The following is a 19,109-nucleotide window of genomic DNA, read 5'->3' as shown; positions in this document are numbered from 1 at the left end:
CAAATTCCTATAGTCTGTCAGTTAGATTCAATTGCTAAAATATGTAAATTATAAATGATCATTAGTGTTTTTTAGTATTCCTTTCAGATTCTCTAAGAAATGTCACATAACTTGTGTTCTTATTTCTCTAATAGTGTTCCTGCATGTGTTAGAATAAAATAAGTCTGCATTTCCTAAAAACAGTTTTCTAATTTAGCCTTATTGTCAATTAAGACTGATCCCCTCTTCATCAACACCCATACAAATCCAAGTATATTAGTGAAAATTTGGGACATATTGAAACTTTATTCTAGTTACTAAATCCTCAGTCCATGTTAAATCTCTATAGCAATTTGGTGTGTGCCTTTCCACACTGTTAATCCTTGTTTGTTTCTGTCTTGTAAGAATTATAATTAAATTGACTTAAGTATTTTGGAAATAATTTTAGAGCCTAAAATACTTTAAATATTCTGGCTTCTCTTTTGCTTTGAAAGGCGAACATGGTTGGGTCTAGAGATTGTCTAGGCTGAAGGTTATTAGATATAGAAGAATATTAGCTAGCATTTATAACATCTCCAGTCTGCAGCCACAGGAATGGACTGTGCACAGTTTTCAAATCAAGAAAAATTGTATCTAATACCTTATACTATTTTGTGATTATTTAACACATTACTTATAGCTGCTACAGGGCTTATGGTACCCAGTCTTCCTTTAGCAAACCCTCAGCTCTTCTTTCATAATTAATATTTTCATTTCCCATATGCATAGAATGCCTGAAGGAAATTTTTTCTGGAAACAAAGTCTGCATAGTGCTTTAGTACGGCACAATTTATTTAGTAATTCATCTTTGCCAATTATTTTTTTATTAAACAAATCAAGCCAGATATTCGTTTTAAGCCCCTGCTTCAAAGCTAGTGGTTGTTCTCTGGAGTCAATGTCAGGTCAAAGAGAGGTCAGTAAGATATATCTCATCTAGGCATTGTGTTGTGCACCATCTGCCCATGTTAAATCACAATGATAAGTAGGATGTGTACTTGTGCACCACTAATTCTTGTTTGGCCAGAATATCATGTCATCTCATGGTCATTACAATAGTCCAATTACAGTTGATCAAATTGAATTATCTTTAATCAGTAGGTCTGTCTCATAGTACAGTGGGCTAGTTGGACATATTTATCTATTTAAGTGGTCTGTCATCAGACTGTGAAAGCCAAATGTCATGTTCAAAAAAGAAATAACTGGGGATAACAGGGGAAGACAAGAGGCTGGATATATTTTACGTGTATTAAAGTGAAAAAATAATTTCAGTATAGTCTTGCAATAAGTTTAATGAAAGTTTTCTATGGTCTTTGAGATCTTTGGAGGAAGTAGCATTAGTTATGCAATTCATGATGTTTATTTCTCTGTACAGAAATGACATAGTGAGGTTATTAAAACAAAAATTCTAGGGGCGCCTGGGTGGCTCAGTTGGTTAAGTATCTGACTCTTGGTTTAGGCTCAGGTCATGATCCCAAGATCCTGGGATCGAGCCCCACTTTGGGTTCCATGCTGAGTGTGGAGCCTGTTTAAGATCCTCTTTCCCTCATTCTCTCCTCCCCCCTCACTGCCTCTCCCCTGCTCGTGCACATGCTCTCTCTGTCTAAAATAAAATAAAAAATCTATTTTCCTTGTAATGAGAAGAAATAGCTTATTCCAAACAACCCATTTGTAACAGCGTTAGGTCCCTATAAAGATTTATAGTATCTTTGTGTAGTGCCCAGCCAGGAGGTTTTCTGTATTGCTGCAAACTGCACCCACCATTATAAAATTTTAATGGATTCATGCTGACTCCTACACAGATTGATTCTTATACCTGAGAGGCAAATGGGTGAGAACAGGGCATGTTTTCCCTAAAGATGGCAATGGGCCTTTGAGCACTTATATCTGCCTGAAAAACTAGAGAAGCATCTATGGTTAGATAAGATGGGAGAGAGCCAAACTTATCACTTCTTGACATTCTCATTTGGGGGTGATAGTATTGCCATATCACATCAAGGCCTATTGTATAGCCATGCATCATGGTGACACTAGACAAATACAAGGTTCTCTGGGGCTTTATTTGACCTAGAAGTTCTTTCAGGCTCATTCCAAACAACCCAGCATAAAAAATGAAAGAGAGAGAGAAAGAGAGAGAGGAGTGAGAAGAGATATAGAGGGAGAGAGAAGAGACTGAGAGGGAGAAGACAGAGAGAGGAGAGAGAAAGGAAGGGAAGAGATGTGGATGGTGCTCTGCCCTTTTCCCCACAGAGCATCACATGATGATCTATTTGCCTCCATTTTACTGTTCTTAGATATTGATCTTAACTCCTGGATTCTCTTTCAGGAAGGAAGACCATTAATACCATTGTTATTTCCACCTAACAATTCAAGTCTTCATTTTTTTTTTTTTTTTTTTTTGGCAAATTTCCTTAACACCTCAAAACCAACACTACAGCTAACCTTAAAGGAATAATTTATGTTTTTGGAGCATTGCTGAACTAAATCTTATTTTCAAAACATGTTAGCTCCTGCATGTCTCTTCCTTCTATATAAACATTCACCCAACCATTCATTCATCCATACAAAAAATATGTATTTATTAGAAGTCTGGTACGTGCTGGGCAGGAAGCGTGCTAGGTGCCTGGGGTAAAAACAAAATGGTTAGTAGCAAACCAGGGCCTGCCCTTTGAACTTCCACATATGGGTCATCATTACTTAGCAAAGGTGTCTTGAATGCTTACTTTGCCAGGCAAGTTACTTATAGCAGCCCCTGATGCTATAAGAGTTTGGAAAAGGACCATTTTGTGGAGATACACAGGAAGAGTAGATCCTACATCTTCCTTTCAGTTTTTATGTATAAAAATTCTTTGTCCAGGGAGTTCCAGTGTTGAAAATTGTATATGTTATAATCCTAGCCCTTGAAATTAGAACCTTGCCAATCCAGTCAGAAATGAGGTCTATACTGCCCCAGCAGTGAGAAGGCGGATCTGTTGGTCTATAGATAAAAATTATATCTTGGGATTGTAGCATTTTTTTTGGTGCTATATAGATGGCAGCTTGTATCCCAGTCAAACCAAAATGGTTCCCTCAAGGATATGTGATAAGGATAGACATTTTGGCAACAAATATGGAAAGTTTCAAACATAATAAAAATTCTAACTGTCGTAGTAATTAGCCTTTCTCTTTACTAAGCCATACTATGTATGGCTTCTGCAATCATACTAAAATTTTAAAACAATCATGTCCTCTCTGGAAGGCAATTGCTTTAAATTGGATAGATTTCACTCATTTTCCAGTAAAAGAATTTGAAAATTCTGTCTGTGGAAACCAAAATACTGGATGGCAGAGTTGGATGTGTCTTTCACTTTAAAATGCAGACTCTCTCTGTGGTGAATGTATTTGTTGTGGTAAAGTATTTGAAAGGAAATCCTCAGAATAATTTGGGGGAAGGAAAAACACTGTGTTAAATAAGCCAACCCATAAGTTTTGAACTTTGAAAATTGCTTTATTTTGAACCAGAAAGAATTAATAATCATTCATAGCATAAAAAATGTATGTTTGGAATATAATACATAATCATGATCTAAAACAAATTAAACCTCCAAATTTTAAAGGACCCTAGTATAATGCTGTGATCTCAGTGATTTTTCTGAATGAATTAATATTGTTTAGAGTTAATATTGATGCCCTTATATAGTTACCTCATGATTTGCTCTGTGTCTTGGCAAATATCTCTCTAGGTAAGTGATTCCTGTAAATGTTGGAAATTTCTTTACAGGTTAACTTTCCTGTCATTTTAAATTGTCCATGCTGTGTTATTTCAGTCTATATGCATCCTTTCCAGAACGAAGGGTCCTGCCAGTCTGATAAGAAGCTCTCTTTCCTGAGGTCTGTATTTTGTGTAGGGCTCATCTAGGAGACGGAAAAGCCAGAATGCCAAATTGCAAAGAGTATTCTTTACTGTGGGGCTCCATCCAAAAAGGGTTTGTAACACAGTGTACAGTCTTGTAGCCCAGCTGTGTGGAGCATTGATTGCTTCTGCCTAGAGCAGGGATACTGTCAAGTTGCTCTGTGAGTTGAGTCATCTATTGACAAAGAGCTACCAGCCCGCAGATAATGCTGTGCGGAGCTGCTCTCGCTGCTCCCACGATGCACTGCTTATAGCAGCTGTCAAAGATACTGAGGGATCCACGGGAGGAAAAAAAAAAAAAAGACTTTTACAACTGCCTGGAAGAAAAGGGGTGTGAGGGAGGAGACATTCCTGTGCAGAGCTGACCAAAGGAAAGAGTAGGCATCAGGGCAATATGAATGCATACCTCACCAAGCAACACGGCTGCAACCGGGGGTCCGATGGGATGGATGCCGGCAGGAGTGCACCCACACTGATCAGGGATGCCCACTGCGCTTGTGGCTGGCAGAGGAACCCTCATGGGCTTGGGTATAATTCTCAGACCATGCCCTCCTCAGGACCAGGGGGCCCAGCTTCAAACAGGACCAAGCTGGTCACTTTGTGGGACAGTGTGCGGAAAAGCCCCCACAAGACGAGCGCTAAAGGCAAAGGGACTTGTGGGGAGCGTTGCGCCTGCCCACATGGTTGGTTCAGCCCAGCACAGGTGAGCCTTTTCCTTCTGACTTTCCCTTGACTATCGGAAGAAACTGAGAACAAGTTGTGTAAGGGTAGCATGGTTTGGAAACTTTGCTGAGTCCTCTTTGCTGACTGGGAGCGCCTGTTTGGAAAACGGTAGGCCTGGAAAACCTGTCATTTTCACAGGTGTTTGTGGGCTCACCTCTGGGTGGCCTGTGAAAGTCCGAAGATGCTGTGCTCAGTTTCTTTCAGTGACTCTTTCCCAAGTTCAACTTCTGTAGTCCTCAGATGATTTTACTGTGCTGCATCATTGGCTTTTAGCAGCAATTTAACTTCTAATCATTGTTAACTTTTCTGTACTGCCTAGCCTCATTGTTTTTGTTTTTGTTTTTGTTTTTAAGGGAGAGAAAAAAATGAACTTTAATCAGATACTTTCCACCTCTTCAATGATAAAAAGGCATTTATTTCTTCAGCTATGGAAAGTAGTGATTTAAATTATGCTTTTCTAACTTTACTCTCATAATACTGTATACCTTTTCAGTAATGGAGAAGAAAATTTGTTTATATGAAATAATTCATTTTACACACAAAGGGAATAATTGGGTGCAGACTACAGGATGATTACACTCAGAATACAATAATGAAACATTTTATTTATTCATAGAGTAGCAATAAGGTTATTTATATTAAAAACTATAATTCTCTTTCTTCTGTAATCTAGTTCTGAAGCAGATGTGCAGATTGCCTTAATTTAATTCCTAGCTTATTCTTGCCCCAAACTACTGGCATTTTATCAGAAATGAAATTGGCTCATTTTTTTCCTGTCCCCATCCAGAAGAGGGAAGACAACTTCCTGTAAATGCTGTAAAATTTAAATAAAGTGCACCTGTAATCACTGTCATAAATATAGAACAGTGATAGTTCTTAAATATCCATTGAGAAGGAGAAAATCTGTTTTCAGGGAAAAAAAAGTCTTTTCTTGATTTTAATGTGATTTTACTATAATTGAGAAGTGGCTATTGATTACAAGTGAAATGGTATGATGGGAAAGGTGTAGAGAACATTCTAATTTTAATATTAGTTTTTTAAAAAGTACTTCTAAGAATATCATATATCACTAGATCTTAATGATTGAGTTACATATATGTGGCTTTTGATGAATTAATATCATTCATCTCAGACTCTTGCTTTAAATGAAGAATATATTGTCATTTTAGCATTAAACTGGTTCAGCCTGAAATGGAGCCTGACATTTGGAAACTCAATTATTTTTCAAAGTTAACATGAATTTCAAACTGAAAAAAAAAACAGTCTTGACAATTTTGGAGTCTCTATATATTCTTTAACAAATACATATGGTTTAAATGTCTTTAAATTATATCTCTTGTGTTGATTATATTAAATTCTCAAGGCAAAGAAGACAAACACACATCTAGCTTATGGTTTTTGCACAGAGTAGAATTAGCCAACTGACATTAAAGTAGAAAAAGCAACTTGGTTTATTGTCATAATTCTTTTTATCCAAGGTGTAATAAGATTTTCATTTCATAACTGATAATTTCTCAGCCCCAAAACAGTACATTATAATAACCATGCCCTAAAAATCTTGATACATTTTTCATCCATCAAGGGAAACTTTTCCCTTTCTTGCTTTTTAACAAAGTCAGCCTCCTACTTGCCTTAAATTTATAGCCATTTAATGCTTTAAAGGATTGAAATAGACTCTCTGCACTGATAATTAAGGATCTAGTGACATATGAGAAGGCAATGAATTAAGACAGCTACCATCTCCCATTCTTTTTCATACTTATTTCTATACATTTTCTCTTATCCACATATATTTTATTGTTGGCTAGGAAGAACAGTCCTCCAAATACTGGAATTAAAATACCATATCTTTTAGGGCCTTTAGTGTTGTGACACTCTTCTATCACCTGACCCTTCCTCCTTTTTACCACCTCAGTCCTATGAAAGTGCTATGCATAGATTTTAATATATGTTTTAAAATATAATACCTAAATACTTGTACATATTAACATATTTTCATGTATATATAGGTCTATATGTATCTATATACACATATACATGTAGGCATGTATATACATATATACATATAAAAATTAAAGTTCTATATTATTATTTTCTTACCCAGAAAGTACTAACTTGTTCTTCCAAAGGATGTTTTATTCTCTTCATATGAAGTACATTTCCTTTACTTCCTGTAGGTGTTCTAAAATGATGATTTATGTGTATGTGTGCATATGTATACGTGTGTACATGTATATGTGTACATGTGTATATGTGTGTACTCATTTACATATGCATCTACAGAATATGTCTAATATTTAAAATATACAGATATGTGTAAGTACTATACACCCTTATATACTCTAACAAAAGTAAGAGCATATGTGTGTGTATGTGTATGCATATGTGTCCATTAAAAGCCTAGTCTGCTTTGAGAATTTTATGATATGATACTGTTCTTACCCCTTAAATTAACTAAAGATATCCTGTGAAATACTGTGAAACAAAGGATGGAGGTTAATTATACTAAACATTACAATTCTTGATAAAGTAGAAAGGAGAAGAATGCGTGCTTTAGAATAACCTGGGGACCCACATATGGTACAGAACGTGCCTGAGGGCTGTTAAGTGTCTTGGAACTGAGATCCTGCTCTCAGAGATATTTGCTGTATTACGTGGAAATCAGCAGTGTGATTTCCGGCTGCTATAATAGAGAGCCATGGTAATGACTTGAGTTCCTCCCAAGGCTCTTTGCCAAACTCCTGTTATTTGGGGTGTCGTGTGCTAACAGGACACTGTCATTATGTTGTTCCTCAGCAAGACTAAAAAACAGTTTCTGTCCTTTCTCAAATAAGTTTTCATTCCATTTAAATCTGTAGAATTAATATAACCCTAATAATAGGTAAGAAAATGGAAAATTATAGTGTCCAGAAGTGAGTTCTAGAATGCACATCTAGGATAATAATGTTGGTCTTGGTTGAGGAGTGGGGAGAAACTGTCCATCATTGCATATGTGGCATTTCTCCCCAATTCAGATTGATCTGGGAAGGCAGCACAGAACAGTGGAGACTCAAAGGCCAGAGTTCTATGCATTTGTACTTCATTCATTCAGTCTTCATTTGTTTATTCAACTATCATTTCCTGAGTGCTTAGCACGTGCTGCTCTATCAGGGCTGTGGATATAATAGTAAACAGTAAAATAGTAAATAGTAAAAAAAAAAAAAAAGTAAATAAAGATAGTAAAAAGGAAATCCTACCCCTACCATTGTGATGCTAATGGCCTACAGCCATATATAATCTGTAGTAAATATATCATTATATATACAGAATTATATAATCATAATTCACAAATTGGAAGTGAAACAAGTTCCATGGAGTTCTGCAAATTCCATAGTGGACATATATTCAGGAACCAGAGGAACCACAGAGGAGGAAGGAAGAGGAGGAAGATAACTTTTAAGTATTCATTTATTTACTTATTTTATTTTATTTTTATGAAAAGATACAGTATCTCTTTAAGCCTAGATTTTCTATTTTATAAAATGAGCATAAAAATAGAGCCTAAATCAGGATTTGTAGTGAGGAATGATTAACATAATAAATGTAAGGCACTTAGAACAGTGCTTACAAGTCATATGGGTTCAATAAATATTTGTAGAATGAATGAATAAGCATGGAATAAAAGTTGGCTATTATTAACTTACTCCTTACTTCATTTTTTCTGATTGTCTGGGAAGAGAAAGTAAGTGAATTAGTAAAGACTTCAAGAGGTAGTGATGCTTGGGCTGAATCGAACTGAACCTTGAAGTAACGTACATGTGTTTATCAAGTGAGCAAAGAGAGAGAAGCTTTTGGAGTAAAAATAACAAAAACAGAAACACCTGTAACACTCTGGTTGCTGTGTAGAACTACTCATAGATGCTCATAGTTCTGTTTGCCCAGAATGTTGGGCACTAGAGAGTAGGTTCTTCAAGAGCTGAGGCTAGAGACATGAACAGGGTTTGGACACACAGAGAGTCTGGTGGGCTTTGATGAGGACTTCACTGAACTGGCAGCATGGAGTCAGTCACTGCAGGATCCCAGTGTAACTGGTACTGCTACTCTCCATGTGTTAGACTGCATGGTCATTGAAACTTTCTGGGCCTCAGGTTCTCTGTTTCTAAGAAAACTGATTTTCCCCAAATGAACTCCTATATCTCTTCCAATACTACTCTCTGTCAACTGACACCCATTAATTAATGGGAAGCACTTTGGAAAAGATTTATGCTTTAAAGCCAGACAATCCTAAGTTTAAATTTCCCAGCTCTGTGTGACCTCACTTCCTTAACCTCTTTAAGATTCATTTGTCTCCTTCTGTAAAACTTAGGATAATAAAATTATATTATGGGAAATGTACTAAGAATTGAAAATACTGTACTCTATATAAAGGAGCCCAGCATGGTGCTTAGAACGTAGGAATTGTTCAATAAGTGGTATTTATTATTACTAATCATATCTATATTATGCTTTTTTAACCTGAAGAACTTATAGTCCATCAAATTTATTATCAGTATTGTAGTCCTTTATTAGAATTTCTCCTTTGTTCAGTAAATTTTTTGATGTCTTATAATGATGAAGGTTAGGTTAGGCAACTGTCCAGAAACATTTGGCACAGTACCACATGATGATGGGATGACATTTTACCCTTCAGTATTCTCAGAGATTCACAAAATGCACACTACCAAAAAATATTTATATATGTCATATATATATGGCATATATATGTGTGTATGTATGTGTATAGATATATACATGTATATAATATATATATAGTATATATTATATGTGTATAATTGTATATATATGTTGTGTGTGTATATATATATATATACACACACACACACACACACACACATATATATATATGTGTGTGTGTATATGTGTATATTAGATTTTCTCAGAAACATTCTGCGAGAACAACTGTATTTGAAGCACTTAGTCAAACTCTGTAAATCTTCCCTAAGTGTCCTTCTGCAACTCCTCCAGAAATAGCAATTTGCAGCAACTTGAGTGCAGAGAACCTTTTTATCCAAGAAGTAGAGTTGCCCTAGGCTGAAATCTCAGGCTCAGCTTATGCCCAGCCAGAAAGATCTGACAGCTTGTTTTAACTCTGTAGCTGTTTCTACTGATTCCTCCCAGAAAGAGAACCCCTTACCAAGGAAGAATAAGACTTTTTAGTCTCTGGAAAATACCATTTGCCCTCAGGCAAAAGAAACAGAAGAGAATAAGGATAATACAGGAGAAATTAAAGTTCTAGGCATTTTTTAAACAGACCTGAATCTACATGGTCAACACTTACGTCCCTACTTCTTCTGGATGCTGATGTGAGCAGAGCATTTTCTCTAGGGCTGGACAAGTAGAGACAAAGTACTGAGGTTGGGAAAGGAAAGAGCAAAGATGATAATATTTGTTGAATACTCACAATACCCATAATGTATGAAGCACTATGCTAAGGCTTTATGTTACTTATTTTTTAAATTCTCTCAACAAAATTAAGAGTGGTATTAAAATCCCCACTTTATAGATATGGGAATTAAAGCTAAGAGTAACTTTCTCATGATGGCACATCTGAAAAGTTAGAATTTGTTTCAAATGTAGGTCTATATGACTACCTTCCCCATTCCACCAAATCTTATAGAAAGGCCTCTTTGAGGAATAGTGGGAGGTAGAACACCCCAAGAGACCTTTTGAACTCTCTAATTTAACAGGAAATTTCCTTAAAGAATTGTAGTGTTGGGAGAACTGGCACTCTCTAGTAGAACCCTAGATTTCCCCATTCTGTTTCATTTTCTGGTCATGGGAACCCTGAGCTGGTTGGACCTCTAAAGATGTCTCCTCTGTCTGATCAAGGTTAAGAATTGTGCTGATCTGAAGGAGCTGTTGTTGATTCTCACAGCACTGATCCTTGCTCTTAGAAATACCTTGTGATCTGTGGTTATTTGCAAATTAGATTCAGTCTTACAACCTCTATAGTGAGGAATTGAGAACCATGTATTTTAAACTTAATACACATACATAACAAAGTACATGTAGACATTATCTTACACCCAAAAGCATTATTGTACATTGCTGAATGTTGTAAATCTCACACATTATCTACTTGTGTATTTATCATGCCAAGAATCAAATCTCTTTCCTTAATACTACCATCTCCATCATCCATCCTCTTCCTTTTCCTGGCATTGTTTGATCTGTTACAAATGTAGCCCCACCTGATTTTATTCTCCTCAATTCTCTAGACTACTTTGTTACATTCTTTTAATCTCCCAAAGGCATATGTGTGTGTGTGTGTGTGTATACACACACACACATATATTCATATATAGTATATATATGTATATGTATATATGTATATATATATATATGTCTATGTGTGTATATATATATATGTATATATGTGTGTGTGTATATATATATATGTATATATATATATATATGTATATATGTATATATATATGTATGTATGTATATGAAGCCTAAAAAAGTTAAAAGATTTCCTCAGGCTCATTCAGATTGTGGTAAACTTGGTCCATGTCTTTGAACTCAGAATTGAGTTACCTTTGGGGCGCCTGGGTGGCGCAGTCGGTTAAGCATCCGACTTCAGCCAGGTCACGATCTCGCGGTCCGTGAGTTCCAGCCCCGCATCAGGCTCTGGGCTGATGGCTCAGAGCCTGGAGCTTGTTTCTGATTCTGTGTCTCCCTCTCTCTCTGCCCCTCCCCCGTTCATGCTCTGTCTCTCTCTGTCCCAAAAATAAATAAAAAAACATTGAAAAAAAAATTAAAAAAAAAAAAAAAAGAATTGAGTTACCTTTGTATTGTGTCAAGCTGCCCTCCTTCTCTAAGCCCTGTCCTCCTCTTTATGAAGTTAATTATTGGAAGAACATTATTAAGCATGCAACTTGTTTGGTAATGCAGTGTTGGACATTATACAAAATTTATATTATATCTTATTTCTACTACTTCATAATTCAGAACAGTAGTCCCCAAGGAGATAGAAAGAAGAGCCACTAGAAATAATTTTAGAATTGTATGGAGATACTTATGTATTGATAATGATTGGGAGGTAATACTGGCATCTTGGATAAGGGAGTCAGGGATGCTAGATGCACTGTAATGTGCAAAGAAGTTCTGTACAACAAAGAATCACCCCATGTACTCCACAATTTTTAACATTCCACTGGACATTCATGAACATTTTTTTAAGTTTATGATTTTCTAAGTCTAAAGTCAAATTCAGTTTTACAAACAGATATGAAGTATTTTCTGCAGAAATTTAATAAGCATTAAATTTCTAGGAATGTAACTCCTCTGTAAATCAAGGAATCATTGCATTTTTTATTTTGTTAGGAATTTGGCATAAGTTGGCACCCATTTTGGAAAACCCCATCCTAATTCTGCTGCTCCTATATTTGGTGCCACAGATATACCTCTCCTGTATTAGTCTACATTTGTAAATATCACCTGCAAATATGTAATCAAAGAGACTTGAGACTTCTTTTAATAGACTTAGAAACACACAAAATAGATCTGACAGATTTAATTTATAGGGTATTTTAAAAACATTTAATTTGATTGACATACCATATATTAATTTTTAAAATATTTTAGCATCCAATAATAAATCTATTTTTTGAAAAGTAACTGAAATTGTTTATTTTTTAGTTTTCTCTTGTTTTCAATACTACTCTGAAATTATCCCAAAGGTCATCTACACTCAACTTCCCTGTAAGTCTTAGGTTGCTGAGTTGTTGTGTTGCTGTTTTTGTTGTTGTTGTTGTTATTTGTTTTTTTCAACCCATTCCCCATTTCTTAAAGGTTAGAGTTCCAAAGTCTTTTGAAGCACTAGAAATCAAATGCATACCTTGTCATTGGAGAGAATTCCAAACAGAGATAAAGAGATAGGGATAGAGAAATGATAGATAAACTTCCTCAGTGTCCTGTGGTATATAAAACAGGGAATTATTTTGACACCAAAGTTATAAATAAGGGCCAATTTATTTTCAAAAATATCACTTTTATTAGCTTTCTCTGTTTGAACTGTTGACACTTATGTTAGATTTTCTATATTTCAATTGAGGTTATTTCCTTTAATCTCTTATTATATACAAATAATCTGTTATTACTTCTACCAACACTAATGTTTAAATCTGGAATCCATCATATATGAGTTTTTTCTCTTCCTGTACTTCTTGTAAGAACTGGTATCTGGTCTCTTTATTCCATTTAAATATATATTTATTAATTATAAGTGTATGTAAGCATTTAACTACTTCATTACACTGTTCAGTATATTTGGCCTCACAGATTTACATATTGAAAACATTTTTTAAATATAAACTACTCTTGTATTTTTCTTTTTACTTAGTATAGAAAAATATGTGTATACAGTTGCATTATCTATGAATCTCAGATGGAGAAAGAGTATTACAAAACAAATATTATAAAATGGAAATGTTGGGTCCAATAGAATTGAGAATCTGGCCCTGTATAGAAAAAGTTTGCAAAATTCTGCACTACACTATTAATTTTCCATTTAATTGTGATAGAATATCCCGTTCTGCCTAACAGAGTCTATCCATCTTTTAAAGACCTGGTTCAAGAACATCCTTCTCATTAATCCTATCTAGCTAGCCCATCTTAGCTCACAAAACCTCTACTTAACATGGCATCCTGCACAATTATCACATTACCTTGCACTGTGGTTAGTGTCCTTCTCAGTCTCCTGATGAGAGAGTCCTCATATGCCCATTTTGAGTCCAACTCCCAGTGCTAGTTGTCCATTTACTTTTGTGACAATTCTTGTGGTATCATTATTAAGTTATACATTTGGGCCCAGACTTCTCAACGGTATCCCTGGCTGTGGAGAGGAGAGACTATGTCATCTATACTTTTATGTCTAGTTGGTTACTGTGCATGATTTACCTATCACATTGTATCACAGTTATGAGTGCTTATCTATATGCTTCACTGAACTGAATTCCATTAGAGTACAACCTATTTACCTTTGTTTCCCTAGTACCCAGAAAGTAGCAATAGTTCAATAAAGTCTTCTTGGTTTCTGAATGAATATCAGCACAGAATATAAAAGTACTTAATCAGTACTTAGTACAGTACATAAAAGTGTATATAAAGTACTTAGTTTTGAGTTTACGTATTATTGTTATGAATTATGCAAATGCCTTAAGATTAAGAGTGACCACTTTTACCCTTATAAGAGCTCTATTTAATAACATTATAATAAAAAGTTAACATGCATTTATTGTTTGTTTCTTTTGTTTTTAGTTTCACTTAGATTCTTATTCTATTGTGATGCTGTAAAAATATTGGTATCACTGTTCAGAAATTAGGTTCTGGATTCAAGTGGGTCATGGTGTTCAATGATGAAAGGAACAGTGCTGTACTTTGAGAGGACAGCCAGAAAAAAAATCGATTCTTCACAGTTTCTTTGTCCAATTTAGGAGTCACCTGTTCTCTAGAAGGTTGAAATAATGTCATGAAATATTATTTTATAATTAGTTTCCATACAATCTACTGTGGGCTGCATGACCTTTACTCTCCATCATTTTCATCATTAAATATAAGTGCTCAGAGTCCAGGAGTTGACACCAGCACATTAAACATCCATAATTGAAGACCTTTGTACTTTATTCTGATAGGCTGTGCTATTTAGTTAGTAGTCAACATTGACTGATATGGTTTTTCAGTACCACTGTTTTCTTTAAGAAATGAATTAGCTTTAGAACTATGTAAATAATTCAGATATTTTCATTACATTTCAGAATGATTAATAAATATATCTGCTCCTGGGGTGCCTGGGTGGCTCAGTCGGTTAAGCGTCCGACTTCGGCTCAGGTCATGATCTCACAGTTTGTGAGTTCCAAGCCCCACGTCAGGCTCTGTGCTGACAGCTCAGAGCCTGGAGCCTGCTTTGGATTGTGTGTCTCCCTCTGTCTCTGCCTCTCCCCCACTTGTGTGCATGTTCTCTCTCTCTCTCTCTCTCTCTCTCAAAAATAAATGAAATGTAAAAAAAAAAAATTTTTTTTTAAATATATCTGCTCCTGACAATCTGGAAAGACAATTATACAAAATCTTTGATTCTAGTTTTATACTGTTTATTCATTTTTCTGATCTACTTTACTTGTTCTTTGTTACACATATTACTGCTCTTATCTGCAACATTTTATGGCTTATTTTTCAGGTATTTTTTAGAACAGTTTTAGGTTCACAGAAAGATTAGGAGAAAGACTTACAATATTTTTTATTCTATTTTCAATTTAAAAATTTTTAATAAAAGTAAAAACTAAGTAGATAATTATAAGTCTTCTTAGTTTAAAGGTAAGCATATATACTACTTTTAAAAATAGTTTTGTTATTGGGTTTTGATGTAAAAGTAACACATTTTTGCTAAATGTTATAAGCTAAAGATAAGTTTAAAATAATTTAAAACACCTATGAAAGTACAAAAACCACAGTTAATGTTTTTATACCCTTTCAATGTTTTTAATTGTCTCTGTATATATATCTTCAGAAATAATTTTGTATTATCACATGCTCATAGATGTACCTAAATATATTGTTTGTATGTGTCTGTCTGTGGGAATTTAATAATATAAAACCATATTGCTTTTTAAACTTAGCATCATATTGTGAACATTTTCCTAAGTCAATAAACTATTTTGCTTATTGACATAATTTTATAATGAGTACATAATATTCACCTTTCCATAAAAATTCAAGTTGATAGAGTTGAGGTTATCTTTTTTTTATAATTAATAGAAACAATACCAAAGTTAAGCATTGGTATACAAGGACTTTTGACCACATTTCTCATAGGGATATATTTTCAGGAAAGGAATCACTAAATCAATTATGCAAATTTTTAAGGCTCATAGTATATATCTAGTAATTCAGTCAATTTTTATTCAACAGTTAATGATTGAACAGTTCCCATATGCCAAAACACTGTGTTGAATAATGGAGATATAAAGGAGAACAAAAGAGATTGATTCCTGCCTGTTACAGCTTAGAGCTAATTGCCAAATTGCTTGTAAGAAGACTTTACCAATTTACAGTCTTTCGATTTCAGGAATGTATAAACATGTCTTTCCTCCTGTGCTCACGAATTCAGTAAGCTAAAAAATTGTATGCCATTACTATTTTAATTTGCTTTTTTTTCTTAATGAAGATGAGTTATTTTTCCTGTGATTGTAGCCATTTGTGATACTATTATGGCATCATCTATAATCCCTAGCATAATAATAATATCCAGGTGACAATGTAATACATGCTTAATTTGTTGACTGTGTGAATGGTAGGATGGAAGGAAGGAAGGAAGGAAGGAAGGAAGGAAGGAAGGAAGAATGGGTATACAAATAGGTGAGTAGTTTCTGCTTGAAAGTCCTGATGAGAGAAATTTCTCCCTATCCTAAATATAGAAGAGTAGTTCTATAACAATCTTTTGAGTGATCTATGCCTCTGCCTCTCCTGTCACTGTAGCTCCTTAAGTCTGTTCTCTGGAAGGAAGGAGCTGAATGCTCTTCTTTTCACACTGACGTAGGTGAGCAAGATTGAATTGAGTGACAGATGAAGAGGTAATTAGTACAACAGGCAGACGTAGACAGGCTATCTGACTGTGTTGATAGAGAGTTTGCTGAGGAGTGCAGTGTGAGCACTACAATGACAGTCAGGAAACCTGAAGAGAAAAAGTGATCTAACTGATGAGATGGGGAAGGGAAATATTCTGGAAATATCTTGCCTGTTTTATAGTATGCTTATATATGGATAAGAATTTCATGAAATTTGTAGACAGACATAATCAAAGATGATCTGGGGTCCACATGTCTTAAAATGCAGGCAGGCTTTCCCTAAAAGTCAAAACCATATCTTAAGATGATTGTATGAGTGTTATCCCTTAAAAACACACTTATTATAGTGCTGATGCCAATATTTAGAATTAAATTTCTGTATAGAATAATTCTATGGACTCCTCTTATCAAAGCTTGGCACTGTCTGGCTGTCCTAAACAAAATGTGAAGCCCATCCATCAATGATGTGAGGGTGACTGTTTTTTAGCATAGGAAAGAACATCATTTTCAAAGGACTGAATAGAAACGTGACTGTTAAATGGGTTTAAGACTGTACGTAGGTTAAGGACAGAAAATCTTTTAAGTTTATTAAAGAGCTTAGAGCAATTGGTAGTTCTTTGAAGACTTATAATTATTCACTTTTCTAATAATTGAGTCGAGAAAATGTAGATAACAATTGATATTATGATCCCCATCCTTTTTTGGGGCAGTTCACTCGGAGCATTCAGCCTGTTTTTTTTTTTTTGTTTTGTTTTTTGTTGTTTTTTTCCTCCTACTCTATGCTGCTCCTGAACCTGTTTTATAATCCACTCAGTTTACCATGCCAAAAAATCAGGAAGTCATCACCTCCTCTACTCCCATCACTTCTCTACTCCCAGGGTCTTCACTAATTAATTGATGAATAGTTAATAAAGAATTGTATCTCAGAGTGTCTCAAACATTTTCCCTTTTTTCATTCCCACTCTCAATTTCTGACTATAGATGTGCATTATCATTAACATAAGTTATTTGCAGTAGCCACTGGTCTCCCAGACTCCTTCATCCATTCCAAATGTTTTTGTTGTCAAATTTATCTTAACATTCAATTCTGTTTATATCACTCACCAATTTAAATGATTTAGCAAATCCAAATCATTTATAGTAGTGTTTCACTTTAAGAGTACTCTGACCTCTGGAGAAGACAGATATGTCTGGAAATACTAATGGGTGGTCTGTGTAGGATCAAAGATGTTAAATAGTTGTTAATTTATTATTATGGGATTTTTTTCAAAGTCCTTAGGATTTTACATCTTTCCAAGGCAGGTCAATTATGTGCAACATGGACTAAATGTGTGTGATGAAATATTTACCAGTATTTCATGAAACGCAAGATTCCAAACACTAGTTTAAAAAATAAAACTTGACCTCCATAGCAGAACTTTAAGATTATCTTCATTTTAGCCTCAACCTATTCTCCAACCCCATCTCCAGCCACTTCTCTTATGTCTAGCAACAGCCAACTATTTGTTCCCTGATTCTCTAAAGCCACCATGCATTCAGTCTCCTGCCAAATCTTTTTTCACACACCCCCTTTTTATTAAGATTCTCCCTGTTCCTCTGTTTGATAACATATCCATCAATCAAGTATCATCCCAAATATTACCTTCTTTAAACCTTCCTTTTCTGTGTTCTCACAGAATGTTGTACATCACTTATTTCACTTAGTATTGTGATTGCTTACATGTCTGCTTCATCTACCATATTAGAAGATTTGAGAGAACACAAAATGTGCCTTATTTATTTCTGTATTTTTAGTGTGGGGATAGGGCCTGACTCATTCATAAATGAGTGAAAGAATAGTATCTTTAAAAATTGGTAGGGAGGGAATAATGTTGTACTATGTGAAGCATGTTAATACTGTGATTAGGTTTCTGGTTCCTGGATCCCTTTTGTCTCTTTGAAAGCCCAGATAAGTATCCAGTATCTGATAAGTATCCAGAAGGAACTGGGACCAAGAAACTAACTCAGACTGGCTTAAATGTACATGATATCAAATTATGTAAATGTAAATTTCAGTGAAAATTACAATTATTAGAAGAAATGATATATCCATGTACATATAATTCAGTTGTCTAGTCATTCCTAAGTATTTATTAATTATCTATTTATGCCAAGTCCTGTCCTAGAAATTTGAAAATATAGCAATAAATACAACAGGCAAGATTTAGTTGAGAATTACAGACAATTAACAAGTAAACAAATAAATAAGATTACTTCAAATAGTGACTTATGACTGTAAAATAAACAAGCGCACTGTGATATGGAGAATAATTTGGTGGAGGCAGTGGGGTGTGGGTGCTTCTTTGGACACACACTAAAGTAAGAGAAGGCCTTAAGGGGGAGGAGACCATTGAGTTGATATTTGAAGGATGAAAGGTGAAAAGGGGACAGCCTTATAACAGTCTTCAGGTGATATTATAAATAATAGAATAGCATGTTCAAGGAACCTAGGGTAAGGACAAATTTTATCTTTTGCAACAGAAAAAGGCTAGTATGGAAAAGAGAGAGTACGTGGAAGAAGGTCAGGAATGGAGATTGCAGGTCGTGGAGACTTTGAAGACTGTGGTAGGGAGTCTGAATTGTATTCAAAGTTCAACAAGAAGCCATTGGATGTGAAATGGTCTTGATGTACATAGTAAGAATGAGCTGTGTAGAGGCAATAATGGAAGGAGGGAATGTAGTTGGAATGCCCTTCCAAAGGAGGGATAATGTTGACTGGAGTCAGGTAGCAGCAATGGTGATGGAGATCCATTGTATGAATTGAGCTGTATTCTGGATGTAGAACAATAAGATCGATTAAATAGTGTGAGTTTCTTTGAGACCAAAAAAACAAAGTG

The 19,109-nt window shown here is 35.0% G+C and overlaps 1 protein-coding gene across 3 annotated transcripts in view; it reads left to right on the top strand.

Annotated features, from left to right (window-relative positions):
* Positions 1–4,301: 4,301 nt before the first annotated feature.
* Positions 4,302–19,109, top strand: part of LOC125914581 (disks large homolog 2) — a 780,669-nt gene continuing 765,861 nt past the window's right edge. For all 3 annotated transcript variants that reach the window (XM_049619999.1, XM_049619993.1, XM_049619986.1), the window contains exon 1: positions 4,302–4,610. In XM_049619999.1, the coding sequence (XP_049475956.1) occupies positions 4,302–4,610 (309 nt within the window). The remainder of the gene's footprint in view (positions 4,611–19,109) is intronic.

The sequence above is a fragment of the Panthera uncia genome, chromosome D1 (assembly GCF_023721935.1).
Source record: "Panthera uncia isolate 11264 chromosome D1, Puncia_PCG_1.0, whole genome shotgun sequence".
NCBI lineage: Eukaryota > Metazoa > Chordata > Mammalia > Carnivora > Felidae > Panthera > Panthera uncia.
The sequence above is the reverse complement of the archived record's forward strand: the minus strand, read 5'-3'. Positions and strand labels throughout refer to the sequence as shown.